This window comes from Homarus americanus, unplaced genomic scaffold, assembly GCF_018991925.1.
Source record: "Homarus americanus isolate GMGI-L3 unplaced genomic scaffold, GMGI_Hamer_2.0 scaffold1024, whole genome shotgun sequence".
Taxonomy (NCBI): Eukaryota; Metazoa; Arthropoda; class Malacostraca; order Decapoda; family Nephropidae; genus Homarus; species Homarus americanus.
This window is the reverse complement of record NW_024715228.1, coordinates 7,665,325-7,684,195: the sequence shown is the minus strand read 5'-3', so window position 1 is coordinate 7,684,195 and position 18,871 is coordinate 7,665,325. Positions and strand designations below refer to the sequence as shown.

The window sequence follows — 18,871 nt, the reverse complement described above, 5'->3', positions numbered from 1 at the left end:
AATTTTACATATAAATATTTATCATGCACGTATTGTTAGAACGATCAAAAACTTTCATTTAAATAAAATACTAATATAATTATATGAATTTAATAGTTTTTTATATAACAAAAATTATATATATCTTTAATTCTAAATGAAGGTGGTAATTTTATCATATGTAGAAGTGAACCAAGAGACAGTTCTATACTTCACTATAGTCTCACTCCAGCCCTGCCCTACACCGGTGTCCACCATGGCTGCTGCACGGTTTGGAATTCTGGTGCATATAATAATTATTGTTGTATGTCTCATGTTAAACCGGTCCTTACGTGTAGTACAGTTTGATGAGGAAGGATAATCTGGGTTAATCCACGGCTTATGTAACTTAAAATAGTGTTTGCCGGTTTCGTTTTATAATTTATGGACTAGGTTTTTGTCCGGTTGTTGGTTAGGATTGAGATAAATACCAGAAGAAGTTGATGGAATTGGACGAAACTGTGTGGAAGTGTTATATTTACACGGTTCGTCACCAATATCAATTCCATTTCGTCACCACTAACAGTCGCTGGTATTAGTGAAAAATTTTAAGTAATTATTTTACACTAATAGAAATTACACCTGTATACAGACGACTCGGGAAGCATTGTGTTATTATTATACTTGAATTTTAATTATATATTAAAGAAAATTATGAAAACATTGGTAAATAAACAATACAGAACAAATGGAGGTGATTTGGCACCTGTGCATAAACCGCCGAGCAGCAAAGAACTAATCTCACCCTACCCGCTTCTTCACAGAGAAACCTCAATGGTCGATTTGCAATTACAACTAGTTGCTGAGCACAAGCTAAAATGGTGCACAAGAAAAGCAAATCATGACAAACAAGTCCATCTCTGGAAGCTGTGGGATGAATGTGTTTTTCTACTGTATTTTTGTGTGTTGACTTTGATTTCCATCGTGAATTATCTGTTTTTTTAGTTATCTGGGGTTTTGGGTGGGGCGTTTTCCGACAAAAATTGTGGTTAATCGAATACAAAATACAGAAGAAAAAAAAACACTAGAAAAACAGGCATATAAACCTGACCTAGCTTATTTTTCACCATATGATGGAATTGCCTATTTCGCACCTTATTGGCCTGGTTCTGGTTCGATTCTGAGATTAGTACAGGTGAATATGGCACGTTTTTAAAAATGTTCCTTTGTAATCACTGATGGTGTACGAACACCGTTTCTTTGTCTTTGGAATAAGGAACGAGTTACCATAAAGCCACATATGTTGGTCTTGACGATATTTACATTCGTTCTTACACTTAGGACACTATACTGAGGTCGAGAGAACACCATTGTGGATCTACATGATATATATATATATATATATATATATATATATATATATATATACTGCATATATATATATATATATATATATATATATATATATATATATATATATATATACAGTCTCTGTGGAAGGTTAAGGCACACCGTGGGGAAAAATAAAAATCATGTTAAGGCAATAAAAAAATGAAAATAACACTCACCCACCCCTAGTATTTTGTTGTGTTTCCTTCCTCGTCAGCACCTCTTTCAGTCATTGTGGAACACTGTCTGCAAGGTTTTGCAGGTGCTGTGGGGTGAAATTGGCCCACAGTTGCTTAATTGCTGTGGTGAGCTTGGGGATGGACGAGGTGTCGAGGTCACGTAGGCGACGTTTCATGAGCCCCCAAAGGTTCTCAATAGGGTTGATGTCGGGGGAATTGCCAGGCCAGCCCTTAAAATATGAAACCTGGCAATCCTCCAACCACTGAGTAACCGACTTGGCTGTGTGGCAGGGAGCACCGTCCTGCATGAACACGACAGCGCGTGTTTTCTCAAACGATTCAGGCAGAACGTCACAAAAGCTCGAGGTACACACCCTGGTTAACTTTAATGTTTTTTTCAAGCACAACCAACTCACCAACACCGTAATAAGTGAAACAACCCCATACCATCACTGAATCAGGATGCTTGACCGTCTTGACGGTGTACCTTGGGTCGAGCGGGTCAGAGTCTGGCCGGCGGTACACCCTATTGTGACCACAACCACTCACTGTAAACGTGGCTTCATCACTCCACAGGACGTTCCTCCAATCCTGAAGGGACCAGACACTGTACTTCTTCGCAAAAGTGATCCTCTTCTTCTTCTGGGCAGCAGTCAGCAGGGGCTTACGGCGTGGTCGGTAGGCGCGATAACCGAGATCGTCATGAAGAAGCTGCTGCACCGACCTTAAGGAGACGTGACCAAAGAGTCCGGGGTTAGCTTGCTTTAATTCCCGGGCCGTGAGCTTAGGATTAGCATTAACTTGCCTAGCAATCACCTTCCTGGTTCTAGGAGACGTAAGCCGTGGTCGCCCAGACCTGGGTTTAGGGGGATTTAGGGGTAGGCAACTCTTCCTGGCTGTTTGCCTCAAACTCCGAGATGAATCGGTACACTGACCGGCGGCACACACCGGTTAATTCAACTACTTCAGTAACTTTATGATTAGCCTTGTATAAACCAATCACCTGTGCAATATCCTCACGCTTAGTAACTCTCCTGGACATCTTAAAGACCCAGAAATCACACGATAAAGCACTGTAACTCAGGCGTAAAATCACGGCACGTGGCGCTCACATGGGTACAATAACCTCCACCCACGCAACCTAAACAAAGACTGAGCGGTTCCTACTATGTGACAGCTGTCGCCTAAGGGTTCCAGATGCCGTTAGAATTGTGACTAAATATTTCTGATCAAAATTTATCCCTATCTTGAGGGTAAAACGATTTGTGCTAAAAGTGAAGTCACAGCCCAATTTGTGCCTTAACCTTCCGCGTAGACTGTATGTATGTATGTATGTATGTATGTATGTATGTATATATATATGTATATGTATATATATATATATATATATATATATATATATATATATATATATATATATATATATATATATATATATATATATATATATATATATATATATATACAGTATATATATATATATGCAAGTAAATCACTGTAGGTGCGCGTGATCTAGGTATATGCTGATAACCACAAGGAAAGAAGAAAACATGAAGTTCCCAAGCGCTTTCGTGTAATAATCAAAATGTCAAAATCTAATTGTGGACCTTCATTTACAGGCAAGGACCTTCTCCACTTCAGTGGCTGCCAAGCAGTTGGTGCAGGTTGGTGGTACAGGACTTTTTAAAAGAAAATCAGTTTTACATAATTATGGATTTTAGAACTTGTGCCATTATGTATATACAGTACAGAATTTGATTAAAAGTCTAGATTTGATAAATAAGCATAAACTTGAACAATATACGTAATGTAAAGAGTATCACTGACATAAAGTTAGTAATACCCAATTTTGGTATCATGAAATTATTTTAAACAGGCAATTCCAACCACCTGGACCCAGATTTAGAGGGTGGGTAGGTTTGTTTTAGCTAGGTCATTTTGTTTGCTAGGTGCCTATCCCTATGATTTTTTTATCTTTGTATCCTTTTTGCTTGTTGAATTTATCAAAAAAGCTCTTCTGTATTCCAGCCACCGGTTCAGGTCTTTGGGTTGGAGGGCCGCTATGCCACTGCACTGTATTCAGCAGCCTCAAAAGAAAAGGCTTTAGATGCTGTTGACAAGGATATGAAGGTCTTTTCTGTAAGTTAGAATCCTGATATGCTCTAGTTCATTAAAGATGTAATTACAATATGTTGTCATTTACCATGTCATCAGATCAGCACATACAGCTACAAGTATTTTTGGTAATAGTGGAGCAGATGGCTAACACCGGGAGTTGTTCGATTTCCTTAATATTTTCCACATGTTCTTTTGGTGATAGTAAGCAATAAAACTTGTACAATTTTTTTTTATTTTAATTGTACTGTAAATATTTATCTTTAATTTTGAAAATTCTTTTCTGTGATTGTAAATCAGGTTGTGAAGGATGAGGAATATTGCGGGGTAAAGCACGGTAAAAACTGATCATAAGACACTAAAGTGATGTTTCTGCATGTATTGTACATGGAATAGATGAATTATCATAAATACCCAAAAATCTACCATGTCGGCACGTACTCTCTTGTCCACAAAAACATAAAATTACACTTTGTCGTTTCAAGAATGTTACTTCTATTGGTATCAGATATAAAAGTAAGTACAGGTACTTTGTTTAATATGGCGTAGGAGGGGGAGTTGCTCCCTGCCTAGGGAGTTACGTTTCTTTGGCTGTTTGGGTAGGTTCTATTAGTTACTGTCATCCAAAGAACAGCTGAAGAAAAAAATGAACAAAATAGAACAATGTGTTTTGATATTATCCGTCTGCTCCATGATTACCGTACGGTTTTTAATTGTTGGCTTATGCATTTACATTTTGATTTATTTGAATACAGTGGTCCCTCGATTAATCAACACAATTGGTTCCACAGAGTCGGTTGTTAACCGAAAATTTCGTAAACTGAATATTATTTTAATAGGATATTGGGTAATTGGTACCAACTCACAGAAAAAGTACATACAGTGATTCCTCGGTTAACGAATTACCTTCCATAATATTCTTAACTTAGGTTAACGAGCATTCCCTCGATTAGCGAATTCCTTACGAGCGCCCCTCAACATGTTTTCGCTTGCACACTAGCTGTCATATTAGTCCGCCAATACAGTAATCGGTTCTAGGGCTTAAATTCCTTACTATTTTAGTAAATATCAAGAAGTTTGTACTATTCAATAATTTAAAAAGTCTTATATTAAAATTTTTAGTCATTTTAACAATTATTTAACATAATTTAAGTCCAGGGAAACTAGTTTTTAGCGCGCCAAACAGCCTGTCAACACACCATACAGGCGTCAGTCTCTGTGTCTTTTCAGTGGAGGTAACATCATGCTTCAGACTCTTCAACATAAATGCTTTTTTTCTGTTTCCAGTCAAATTATTGGTCATTTTGAAATTTATTTTACATGTTGACAATATATAATGCAGTGCAGTGTTGATTTAAAGAAAATAATCTTGAATTACACCTAGCGAACTAAAATTTTGTGTGAAATGGCGCCATGGGGTTACTTCTCTTCCACCCCAATGCCTTCTCTTCTCCCTTCTCCACCCCCATTCTAATTCCTATCATCATCATCATCATCCAGGAGCCTTCTACATACACACCTCAAAGTAAGTGTACTTTACTACCTTTTTTTATTGACTTTAGGCAATTTTCGTTGAGCTGAAACCAATTACCCAAAAACCCATTGAAACAATGGTTTCAGTTAACAAATTTTTCGGTTAACGAGCAACCTTCTAGAACGAATTGTGCTCGTTAACCGAGGGACCACTGTACAAAGTACAGTATAGTGTACCAGTAATAGAATTAAAACATTAAATATAAACTAAATACAGTACTGTACTGTACAGCATACTGTGCAATAATAAATAACAAACAATAGAATACTATATTTTAAATTACTTTGAGGTGTGTATGTCGTATTCCCGGCATCTTTGTTTACATATCAAACAGCTGATTGTACAGGCAGTCGATGATTACATGCCATATTCTTTACAGAGTGCATTGATTCTAATGCCTTCTTCATGTTTCATAATAATTTCTTCACTGTATGTTATCAATATGTGAACTAAATTTCAGAATGACCAATAATTTTAATGTAAAAATGCAAAAATATTCAAGAGACCAACAAAATCTATGTTCACTCCACTGTAAACAAAGCTAAACTGAGAAGTGTTGTTGGGCGATTCAATCAGCTGATGGGCACACAAAAACTGTTCCCTGTACTGTCTAAATTATCAATATTTTAACTAAATTTCAGAATGACCAATAATTTTGATAAAAAAATGAAGAAATATTCTAGAGACCAACTTTCTTGATATTTACTTCACTGGAAACGAATGTTAAACATAGAACCAATTACAGCTCCTCCCTGACTTATGACGGGGTTAGGGAACCAAATCCAGGTCGTAAGTCGAAAATGCTTAAATAGTACATAGAAAATCTAAATTGGGTGTCTCTTTTTCTTCTCGGCACCACAAAATTCTCACTTTTAAGCTTGCCAGCCATTTTAAAGTTAATTACAAACAATAATTTTTTGTCAGTACACAGTGCAATCACTAACGTTGGGACTCGAAAATACGTATTTTTACAAAATTATGGTACGACTAAGGCGGTCGTAGGTCGAGGAGTAGCTGTACTGTATTGGCGGACTAGCCGATCAGCTGATGCTCACAACAAAACGTGTTTGTCGTAAGGATTTCGTTAATCAAACTGAAAATCCTTATGGGAGCTAATTCGTTAACCGAGGGACCACTGTACTGGACTGTACAGTATACTGTACAATAATAAATAAAAAACAATAGAATACAGGGGGTACTGTATTTTAACTTACTTTGAGGTGTGTATGTCGTATTCCTGGTACCGGGGTAGCTTTGTTTACATATCAAACAGCTGATTGTACAGGCAGTCGATGATGACATGCCATACAGAGTGCATTGGTTCTAATGCCTTCTTCATGTTTCATAATAATTTCTGCACTGTATGTTATCAATATGTTAACTAAATTTCAGAATGACCATTAGTTTTAATATAAAAAATGAAAAAAATATTCAAGAGCACAACGTTCTTGATATTTACTCCACTGGAAACGAATGTAAACATAGAACAGATTACTGTATTGACAGACTAGCCGATCAGCTGATGCGCACAACAAAGTGTTTTTCTCGTAAGGCTGTCGTTAATCAAAGGTTTGTTCGTTAATGGAACTGAAAATCCTAATGGGAGCTAATTCGTTAATTGCGGGAACACTGTATAGCCTTTTAATAAAGGCTGTCATTTAGTATATCATGTTTAATTTTTTTTTTAGCATCATGCATTGAGTCTTTAGTGGTAGGGGTGACCTCAAATTGTTTTAATGCATTTGAATCATTGAAGTGGGGAAGAAATTTACCTTTCTAAACATCAGTTTTAAATAGATTGATATGCTTTAATTATTACCAGTTTTCCCACTTTAATTAATTTTTCACATGTTTATTCTATTTCTCTTTTATTGTCTGCCGAAGACTTCAGTTAAATTTTTCATTTACAATAAAACCTCGTAAATCGAACTTCAAAATGCAGTCTTTCCTCAACTTACGACGGGGTTCCGTCCCAATGACCAAGTCGTAAGTCGAAAAGGCGAAAATAATACATAGAAATATTAAAATGAAATACAGTACAGTAAAAGTGATCACTAATGAAAAATGAACAAAGTGTTACTGTGCACCTACCTTTAATGTAGTCAGCTGAATGCACACGGGGCCTCAATAATTTTTTAATTAAGCATGAAGACTACATTAATTGGACGAAGCAGAGGAGGAGACAGGGCTGGGTGGGTCATCAAGTTCACTTTCTTCAGACAGGCTAACATACTTGCTTGTTGAAGGTATTGGATCATCTTTAGGGAGTGAAGAGGTAGCATTGGTGGGGCATGAGACAGCAGCAGTGGGGGACTTCTTAAAAATATGTCCAATTTAGACTGCACAGTTTGCCTTTTCTTTTCATTGTAAATCTCCCTGTAGCAAGCAAGTGCATCTTGTATCAGTCTGTCAACTTTTGAAAAATGCTCAACATTTTGATCCATTCCGTCAAACATTTGCATCCCCTTATTTAATAATAGCAAATGCCTCTGCCATTTGTTTCACTGAAAACTTTTTCGGGAGTGCAGATGTTTACCCATCTGCACTATCTTGTTACCAATCTCAGAAATTGCTTCATCTTCATTAAATCCTTTGTAACTGTTCACATATCTTTTCAGGACCTTCTTCCATGTTCCATTCATGTACTGACCTGTAACCTCATCCCATGCTGCAGCTATGTTCTTTGTATATTGCAAAATGTTGTAGTCCTTCCAAAACTCCTGAGCGTTTTCTCACCTTCAGTAGCAGCAATATCCTGAGCGAAGGTCGTACATAAATATTACGCTTTAAAGGCAGCAATAGCACCTTGATCCATGGGTTGGATGATAGAGGTGTGGTGGGTGTCCCGGAGCATTATCTAAAATTAATAAAATATTGAATGCAACCCCTTGTTGCAGACAATACTCCTTGGCTCGTGGAATGAAACAACTCGGAACTAATCCTCAAACAGTACTATGGTCTTCCATGCTTTCTTATTACTGCGGTAAAACACTGGCAGTGTGTGCTTGCTGACATTTTTAAAAGCCCTTGTGTTCTCTGAATGGTATATCATGAAGGGTTTTACCTTGAAACTAGCTACCCCCCCCCCAACAGAAGTGTAATTCTGTCCTTGAATCCTGGCATTATTTTTGCCTCTTTGTGGATGTATGTCCGTTCTGGCATGCGCCTCCAGTTTCATCCACATTAAATATTTGCTCAGGCTCAGGCAGTAATTTCCCCCCACGATGACACGATCTAGCTCCTCCTTAAAAGCTTCAGCAGCACCCACATCAGCAGTAGCTGCCTCTCCACTCACCTTTACACTGTGCAAACTGTAATGTTTCTTAAACCTTTGGAACCACCTGTGACTTGCTGTGAAGATTTGGTTGCACTCATCTCCTGCCATCTCTTTCAAAAAAGGTTTCTTGCCTTAGCCTGTATGGTTAGAAGGCTTAAGGGTACACGCTTTCGCAGCTGATCTTCCATCCACATCACAAGTAATTTCTCAATCTCACGAAGAGGACCTTGTCTTTTTTTTTTCGTTATTATTGTTCCCTTTATAGGTGCTGATTCTTTTTGCTACCTCACGAATTCGTTCCTTGTCCTTCAAAATTGTTGATATCGTCGAGTGAGAGAAGCCAAGGTCGCGTGAAATGGTTGCTACCGTTATTCCATTTTCATATTGCATTATTATTTTCATTTTCATTTCAAAAGTAATTGATGGTCTCTAATCTTCTCAGCACCACGAGAACTCTCACTTTTCGCTTGCCAGCCATTTTAAAGGGAATTGCAAACGAAAATTTTGTCAGTACAGAGCACGATCACTAATAACAATAACGATGGCCAAACACCAACTGAGCGGGCTACGGTGTGGATGCTGTACACCAAGAGGCGGCCCAGCCCAAGCTGTCACTTTACGACCAAACGTCGGGACTCGAAAATACGTAAAGTGAAAAATATTTTATACGACCATGGCGGTTGTATGTCTGGGTTGTCGTAAGTCGAGGAGAGACTGTATCGGAATTCGCTTACTGAATATTGTACAGTGGTCTACAGTAATCAGATTTGCTATAGGCATACTGAGAACTAAGACTTGAGTTTATAAGCAGGCTGGGGCTGATGAGGTGTTGTCGCATTCGTCAGGTTTATTTATTGATTCAGGATTATATTCTCATATGATTGGCCTCTTATGGTTTATGGTTCATCATGATTAATATAACATCTTCAATAATAGAGAAAAATACAATACTGTACAGTGGTCCCTCGGTTAACGAACACAATTTGTTCCAGAAGGTTGTTCGTTAACCGAAAATTTTTTTTAACTGAAACCATTGTTTCAATGGATTTTTGGTTTATTGGTTCCAGCTCACCGAAAATTACCTAAGTAAAAAAAAATGCAGTAAAGTACACTTACTTTGAGGTGTGTATGTAGAAGGCTCCTGGATGATGATGCTGATGTGAATTTGAAGTGGGAGGTGGAGGAGAAGGAAGTGGGGGTGGAGGAGAAGCATTTTATTGCTTCTTGGAAGGTGAGTCACCTTCCATGGAAATGTCAGGAACCTCTGGACTGACAGATTCTCCAGCAGGAACATTCTCTCTCATTCTTGAAGTGGAAGGCTGAGGGGTAGCATCTGTTTTCCGATACCTTTTAGTAAAGAAACTGTCAATTTTTGGTTGTGGGGCATTTCTCATCATCATCAACTGATGTTTGAAGGAGACCACTCTGTCCTCAACATTACACAAAATAGGTTCTGTTTGTTTCCACATCTGGGTGCCTTGAAGCCAGTTTCCTGAACTTCTCCCAGTAGTGAACAACATCTTTCAAATCTGAAGTAGACATATGGTCATCACTTTCCCTTTCCTCCTCACCACTGTCAGCCTCCAACATCTCATCCAGTTGCTGCAAGTCTTCAGGAGTAAGTTCCTGCTCATGAGACATCACAAGCTCTTCCACATCATCCTCCTCCACTTCGAGGCCCAATGATTGACCAATGTACACAATTTCCTTGTCCAACTCTGCTTCTTCCTCAAACCCCTGAAAATCATGGACTGCTGATGGCCACAAAGCTTTCCATGCAGAATTGAGGGATCAAATGGAGACTTCTCTCCATGAGGACACAATAAATTTTACAGCCTCCAGGATGTTAAATTGTGTCTTCCAGAACTGTGCCAGTGTTAGTTCAGGATCAGTGGAAGTTGCCTGATAACACCACCTGAACATTTTCTTCATGTACAACTTCTTGAAGTTGCTGATCACATTCTGGTCCATTGGCTGCATGATTGATGTAGTGTTGGGAGGCAAAAACAACACTTTGACAAAGTCAAATTGAGCCTCCAAAGTGCTGGCAAGTTCAGGGTCATGACCAGGGGCATTATCCATAAGGAGAAGAGCCTTTAAAGGGAGTTTATTGGTTGTTAGGTAGCTCTTGAGAGAAGGGCAAAACACCTCAACAGACCATTCATTAAAGAGCTGTCTTTTCACCCATGCCTTACGGTTGAACTTCCAATAAACTCCAAGCTTTCCTCTTACCACTTTTTGTTGCTTGAACACCCTGGGGTTCTCAGGGTGGTAGACAAGTATAGGCTTCAGTCGGAAATCCCCTGAAGCATTGGCACCAAGCAACAGAGTGAGTCGGTCCTTAATGGGTTTATGCCCAGGTAAAGAGGCTTCATCTCTGGTGATAAATGTCCTTTTGGGCATTTTCTTCCAGAACAGCCCAGTTTTGTCCACATTGAACACTTGCTGTGGAAGATAATTTTCTTCATCCACCAGTTTCTTAAAGTCCACTACAAACTTTGCTGCTCCTTTATCTGCACTTGCAGCCTCACCATGCCTAATAACACTGAAAATGTCACTTCTTTTCTTAAATTTTTCAAACCAGCCCTTGCTGGCCAGAAAATCTTCGAACTCTGTGCCAGAAGAACCAGGTTGATCTTCCTTTAAATGTTCGTAAATCTCCCTGGCTCTTTCACAAATAAATTCTGTAGAAACTGAATCACCTTTCATTTGCTTTTCCCTAATCCAAATGAGAAGTAACCTCTCTGTTTCTGATATCAATGATCTACCTTTAAACAGTCTGGTAGATTTGTCTCGCTTTCACTTCCTTGAACTTGTCTTTCTGTTCAAGAATTGTCGTCACAGTTGATGCCGACATGCCATAGTCTTTACTAAGCACATTAGTTCAAATGCCCTGTTCATGTTTCTTTATTATTTCCTGTTTTACCTGGATTGAAATAACTTTTCTCGATTTCTTTGGAGCCATGCTGGATTCGATTTCAACACTGAAATTTTAAGTTATTGCTGTAAATAACGAATATTTTCTTGAAATAAACACTGCTCAATAAATTATCAATATGTAAAATATATTTCAAAATGACCAATAATTTGAGTGTAAAAACAGAAAAAAAGAGTTTATGTTGAAGAGTCTCAAACAAGATGTTCCTTTCACTGAACCGATACACAAACTGACGCTAAGCTTGGTGTGTTGAGTGGCTGTTTGGCATGCGAAAAATTAGTTTCCTGTACTTCAATTATGTTCAATAATTGTTAAAATTACTAAAAAAAATATAATGTAAAATTTTTAAAATTATTGAATAGTACAACCTTCTTGATATTTACTAAAATGGTAACTAATTTAAGCTCTAGAACCGATTACTGAATTGGCGGACTAGTACTACAGCTGGTGAGCAGCCGAAAACATGTTGGGGAAAATTCGTATGGAATTCATTAACCGGGGTTCAGCCGGGGGGCGAAAATGTAATAATAATAATAATAATAATTCATAGTAAATAAAATCTATAATAAAAATTTTAGGATAAAATAATAATAATAATAACACTGTAATAATAATAATAATAAAGGACCATAAAGAAATACAAAATAAAAAAATATCAAAAGTGAGAAACAATATAGGTATGTTGTGTTGCCAATAGGAAGAGAAACAATTGATAGCCAGCAATTGTGTGTAAATGAGACAAAGTCAGATCAGCAACCTGGGGCTTGGTCCCAATTTTCGTGATGCCATATGGCAGCAGGGTCTACCATTAGACAACACATTATGCTTACATTATCTTCCCAGGTGGCAGTACCTCCCTGTTTGGTAGCTCCCTACTACCTACTTGTACACTTAGACAAATGATTAATGAATAAACCAAGGTATATGCAGTGCATAATACTTTACACTAAAATATTACTTATTGATGCTAAGTATACTACAATAGTATTTATTAAATGGTGATAAATACACTGCAATAGTATTTATTAAGTGATGATAAATACATAACTGTACTGTACTATTTTACTAAGTGGTGAAGACAGACATTGTGGTAAGCCGTACAGCTGTTTGACTCATGGTTTTCAGTGTGGTATTCTTTTTTCAGGAAAGCTAATTCCTTTCGGATAATATTTTATCAACCTTGGCTCCAAATGATCCTATATTATATGAGAATTGTGGTGGAATTGCATAAAGAAGTGTTAAACTTAAAGGAGTTAGGGACCACCCACCCATGCTACCCCCCTGCTCGCTGCTCCCAGATAAACATGTCTTCCCCATACAATTATTCTCCTACACTTATTTGTTCTTATTTTTGTCTTTATATTACTGTACAGCATACAGTTTTCTCTTTATTCATGAGGCAAATCCTGTGGTTACTTGCAAATAACACTTTACAGTAAATAACAATCATCTCGGTGACAACCAGACTTACAAGTCTGATTTTCAACCCAGAGAATGGTTACATATTTTTTTATTGTATAACCTTGTTATACACTTGAAGATCTTAGTTGTTGAAGTGCAGTAATAACATAACTGATTTTTTTTAACAGTTCAGATAAACAATGTTATCTCTTCTTCCCCCCACCATCACCACCCCATATACCGTATTCGCCTTTTTCGGACTGGGGTCTTCCCAAATTAATCCGATTTATTGAAGTTCTACTCTATTGGCTTTTTCAGGGCTTATTAAAAACAGACCTCCAGCTTAAGGAATTCCTCTTAAATCCCCTTCTGAGCAAGGAGCTCAAGCAGCAAGCTCTTGATTCAGTAATGACCAAAAAGAAAGCCAATGCCCTCACAGCAAACCTTTTTGGTAAGTTGGATTAATTTGTTTGTTCATTTTGAATTAAAAGAACCTAACATTGTTATGTTTAGCCTGAAAATCAAACATTGAATGGTCATTACAGATAATTTTCTTAAAATTATTTGCTCTCCATTTTACTGTACATATACAATGAAAGACAAACTTTGTGTCGTGAAATTTGGTGAAAACGTGCCGAAGGGGTAAACTTTTGGTGCGCTCTGCCTTGTGGTAGGGCTTCCATAATGTTTCACGAGTTATATTTAATCTTTAGACTAAACCGCGACACAACTATTGTCTTTGATTGTACAAGGAATGTAGTGAAATTAAAATTAATTGATGGTTGTGAGAGATCACTCAATATAGTTAAATATGTATCAAGATACATTAAGTTGGAGTTGAATTAATACTTATATTTTTTCCTAAATTTTTGTGTTACTGTACTGCTAATGACTTTATATTATTAGGTGCACTTACTGAAAATGGTCGCTTGTCAAATGTCGAGGGGGTCATTGGTGCATTTGAAACTATTATGGCTGCAGTCCGAGGAGAAGTTTTGTGTGAGGTCACCACTGCCAAGGTTTGTTATTGTGTATTTTGTTAATTTGCCAGTTGATGGTATGTGTCACAGCTGATTGTCAAAGGTTAAATTTGTCTTGAGCATAACCTTGTTACAATTCAGGTATGGTAGTTAATGAAACTTGATTTGATTATATTGTACGGTATACTGTATAATTGTTGTGAACACTATAGTAACACCAGATTCAACCTTTTTGTTAAGGTCACTGTTATAGCTGACAATTTTTTTTAGATAAATTTTTTTTGATAGATACTTTGTAGAAATAAAGTGAACTTGTGTCAAAAGTCAGATTTGGCAGTGAGCTTACCACTGTTCTGATTTGGAATCTCGTTAATTTTCCTATACTTTCACATCTGTGGTCTCTCTTGGTGTAGGTTGCTTATACTTTCACATCTATGGTTGCTCTTGGTGTAGGTTGCTTCTTTTCATAGATTAAGAGTTTATCAAGAGTTTAACCCTCTCGTGCATGCAAAAGTTTTTTAATTTGTGACCATTAAAAAAGTCATATGGTAGCACTCGCGTGCAGTCTGGGCATCTTTTTTCTGCAGTCAGTTTATCCAACAATAATCTTTTTCCTTGTGATTTATATATCTCTGGGTATGCTATTGTATTGGTTTTAACATAAGCAGAAAGAGACTTAGAACTATATACTGTATTGCATATACAGTGGTCCCCCGGTTAACGAACACAATTCGTTCCAGAGTCGTTTGTTAACCTAATCCATTGTTTCAATGGGGTATTGGGTAATTGGTTCCAGCTCAGAAAAATACAAAATAAGTAAAAAAAAATACAGTAAAGTACACTTACTTTGAGGTGTGCATGTAGAAGGTTCCTGGTTGATGATGATGATGATGATGATGATGGGATTTAGAAGTGGGGGTGGAGGAGAAGGGAGAAGAGAAGGAAATGAGGATGGAGGAGAAATCACCTTTCAGGGGACCCATGCTTGATGCAGCAATTTCACCAATAAAATTTTAAGTTCACTAGGTGTAATTTGAGATTACTTTACTTAAATCAACACTGCACTGCACTATAAATTATCAATATGTTAACTAAATTTCAGAATGACCAATAATTTTAATGTAAAAATGCAAAAATATTCAAAACACCAACACAATCGATGTTCACTGATGCCTGGTGGGTGAGTCAAGCGGCTGATGGGCGCACAAAATACTAATTCCCTGTACTGCATACATTATCAATATGTTAACTAAATTTTAAAATGACTAATAATTTTAATATAAAAAATGCACAAATATTAAAGAGCCCAACTTTCTTGATATTTACTCCACTGGAAACGAATGTATACATAGAACAGATTACTGAATTGGCAGACTAACCGATCAGCTGATGCTCACAACAAAACGTGTTTGTGGTAAGGATTTCATTAATCGAAGTTTTGTTCGTTAACCGAATTGAAGATCCTTATGGGAGGTAATTCGTTAATTGAACCGTTCGTTAACCGAGGAACCACTGTATATATATTTTTTACTCCGAATAAAGAAAAAAAATCATTTGTGTTCCCAACATCATATCTCGGATATTTTCTCACAAGCCTACCAAGGTATTATCATAGTTTTAGAAGAAGAATTTCATGAACTTTCCAGCGGTGGCTTTGAAATTTTTATACGGCTAATAGTGGGGATGGTAGGAGAGGAGATAATGGGGCAAATGTGACCCACCAGCATAGCTGATGGACAGCGGAACTCGGCTCGCGCTTTGGTACTCTGGAAGCTTCCCTCATGAGATTGTGCAGTCATATAAGATTCAGTTGTCTTGAAAACCTTTTTTGCAAATTATTTAAAGTTTAATGATACAATTTGCGACATCAATGCAAGTAGTGCTGCCCAATGATTTGATGTGATTTGCGTCATGGTGCGCGAGAGGGATAATAAGTGTGTCATCGTCTTACATACATAAAAAAAGATTTGACACAAACACACACTTCCTTGCAGTCTTCAAGATCGTTCCATTGGCTTTTATCTATTCACCAAAGTTTTCTTGGTTACCTTCATTGCTTCCTTCTTTTAACATTGTTTTCTCAACCTATGCTTTCTCACTGTTAAACAAGACCCCATTTATGTGATTTCATTTACTACTGTACCATTTGTAGTCTCTTTCCACAAATGGTCAAAGTTAATCCTCTTTTTGAAACAATAAAAAGATCTATTGTATTTGCTTGAATGTTCTATTTAAAATAAATTACTACAGTACTACCTAGTTTTTAAATTTTAAAGATTTTTTTGTTTTTTTTGTCCAGCCCTTAGATGCTATCATGAAGAAAGAGCTGGAGTCATCCCTCAAAGCATTCCTACAACCAGGAGAGAGTCTTCAGTTGACTTTGAAGGTTGACCCCTCCATCATTGGTGGCATGTTGGTGTCAGTTGGTGATAAGTACATTGACATGTCGATGGCCACCAAGATCAACAGATACACAGGCCTTCTCCAGCAGGCTGTTTAGGCTAATGTAAATTGAAAATGTCATATGTATAGTTTATCTTCTGAACGTGTAGATATTCTTTTTGGGAACTTAATGTTCTAGTTCAGAATATGGTAATAATGGCAATACCTGTACAGCATTCCTCATCAAATAGCTTGTATTGTCACCACCAGAATTATGAATGGTTGGTTCTGCTTGCATAAAAAAAAATTACATAAGGAATGTATAAGTGAATTAAAAGTTTTATGTAAACATAAGTTTTTTTATTGAACATATTTTGGGGATTTTTTTTTTTTTATATATGTAATTATAAATTACACAGACCAGCTTTATGTAAGTTATTTTTACCACCTTACAGGGTTTTTATGTATTCTTACTTGAAAACTTGACACGGTAAAAACCAATACAAAATGCGCTATTAGGTTTTTACACAAGCTGAACAGTTTTATACCTGACCCTGGATTACAAGGTCATATAAACTTATAAAAGATAGGACATGGAGATGTCACTACACTTACAATAAATGAGTTGAGATTTACTTTTTGTTCGTGATGTAGTCACCCTGTAGTATATTAACAATAAAAAAATCTAGTGGTAAGAACAAATTTAGAGTATAGAAAGGTAATGGTAAAAAAAAAGTGGAAGATACAGTATATTTATTGAGTTGAAGAAGGTGCAGTACGGTATTATGGTGTTGAACAGAAATACTTAAGAAGTGGCAGTACGGTTTTGAGTAAATGTCACCATGTTATTAATGCTTATATGGTTTGGGCAGTGCAAGAGCTGAGAACAAGACTGGATGAATCTAAAATATTATGGAATAGAATTGAAATATTCATATACAGAGGATAGTACTAAACTGTGTAGTTTTAACCGAGTCATACTGTACAGTACAGTGTAGTATGATAATGACAATCTTGGTACAATACTGGATGATGATGAATCGAGAGGAACAAGTAGAAGACAAATTCAAATACAGGGTCTATATTTAGCAAAATAAATAAGAATACTCCCCCTCCTCTCCGAGTGCTGTAGGAGACTTGTTGTCGGCAGGGTTGTATCCCACATGTGAGATATAACAGGCAGGGGTGTGGACCACTCGGCTGCTGCGGGTGACGACTCCGTCTAGTGTGACAAAGCCTGTGGGAGGAGGAGGGTTGTAGATGAGAGAAAGTCGAACAGGCGAGGAATGAGGTGCTACTCTCGCGGCAGGGGCAAAGTCCTCAAGGTCACTGGTTGGGGTGTCTGGGTTCACGTCAGGAGCAGGGTCCACGACAGGAGCAGTAGGTACCTGAGGATGAAAAGAGGGTGCCCAGAAATGTTTTGGACAAGGTGTTGCTGCAAGTGGTAATTGCGGGCAGACTGGTGTAGGCATGGTTTATTGGGGGTAATGCTGGGCTGGGGGCCCAACGGGTAAGGTGGCCGGCTTCACTCGATTTATGCTGACGGTGTCGTGCATAAACCTGGAAGGGTCCGTCATAGGGGCGTTATAGTGGGTTGCTGTGAGCATCGCGCCCGACGAAGACATACTCGGCGTTGAGTAGTGCAGGAGGGATGTGTTCAGGGCGACGGGAAGGCTGCCGTGGGGCAGTAGCTTTGAATGCAGAAACTGCTTGTTGTAGTTTTTGCAGTAGGTCGTGACGGACGGCGGGAGTGGAGTGATCGAGGTCAGGAGTAAGTGAGAAGTCCCCGGGTAGGTGAAGGGGCTCGCCTAGCGTGAGATCTGCTGGGCTGCAGTCCATGTCCTCCTCGTGTGATGCACGGATGCCGAGGAGCACTAGGGATAGAGCATCCGTCCAACTGTAAGGGTCGTGCTGTGCCTTGATTGCGTCCTTCAGCTGCAGATGAAACCACTCTACCATGCCGTTGGATTGAGGGTGGTAAGCGGTAGTGCGGTGCCTTGAAGTGCCGAGGAACTGTAGGAGGCTCTGCCAGAGTTGTGGCTCAAACTGGGCTCCTCGATTAGTGATGACGGTCGTGGGGGGACCGGAACGGGAGACCCAACAGGACAGGAAGGCGAGTACGGCAGACTGCTGTAGCATTGGGCATGGGAATGGCTTCTGTCCATCTGATGAAACGGTTAATGCAGGTGAAGATGTCGGTGTTGCCGCAGGATGATGGAAGAGGTCCCACGACGAGGTGCACTACCTGGAAGCGTCCTTTGGGTATAGAAAAGGTTTCTAAGGGAGCCCGTGTGTGTCGATGTATCTTAGAGGACTGGCAGGCCAGGCACTGGGCAGCCCATTTCCTAGTATCGGCCTTAATGCCGGGCCAGACGACACGTTGCGTGAGGAGGCGTTGGGAGGCCCGTACACCTGGGTGGCTGAAACCATGGATGCGGTCGAAGATGGCGCGGCGGTGGATATAAGACACGGACGGTCTAGGCTGCCCACAGGACATGTCGCACCACAACTTGATGTTCATGCCGGGAACGTTGAGTTCTAGAAGGGCGAGACCTGAGGGAGATGTCTTGTATGCTGCAAGGTCTTCGTCGTTCTCTTGAGCTACGGCGAGCTGTCTGTAATCCAGGGTGGAGATGAGGGAAGAATGCTGGATATATAACGAGAGAGGGTGTCAGCGATCTCGTTGTGGCTACCCTTTATGTGTTGGATGTCGCTGGT

The 18,871-nt window shown here is 38.6% G+C and overlaps 1 protein-coding gene across 1 annotated transcript; it reads left to right on the top strand.

Moving 5' to 3' along the window:
- Positions 1 to 177: 177 nt before the first annotated feature.
- Positions 178 to 16,502, top strand: LOC121856503 (ATP synthase subunit O, mitochondrial-like). Its single transcript, XM_042352099.1, has 6 exons — positions 178 to 262; positions 3,146 to 3,190; positions 3,555 to 3,665; positions 13,110 to 13,242; positions 13,698 to 13,810; positions 16,071 to 16,502. The coding sequence occupies exons 1-6, from the start codon at positions 236 to 238 to the stop codon at positions 16,269 to 16,271; spliced, it is 630 nt and encodes a 209-aa protein (XP_042208033.1). The 5' UTR covers positions 178 to 235; the 3' UTR covers positions 16,272 to 16,502.
- The last annotated feature ends 2,369 nt before the right edge of the window (positions 16,503 to 18,871 follow it).

Coding starts and splice junctions, on each gene's coding strand:
- LOC121856503 (XM_042352099.1), top strand. CDS start 236: ATGGCTGCTGCACGGTTTGGAATTCTG. Junction 3,191..3,554: donor CTGCCAAGCAGTTGGTGCAG/GTTGGTGGTACA, acceptor TCTGTATTCCAG/CCACCGGTTCAGGTCTTTGG. Junction 3,666..13,109: donor AGGATATGAAGGTCTTTTCT/GTAAGTTAGAAT, acceptor TGGCTTTTTCAG/GGCTTATTAAAAACAGACCT.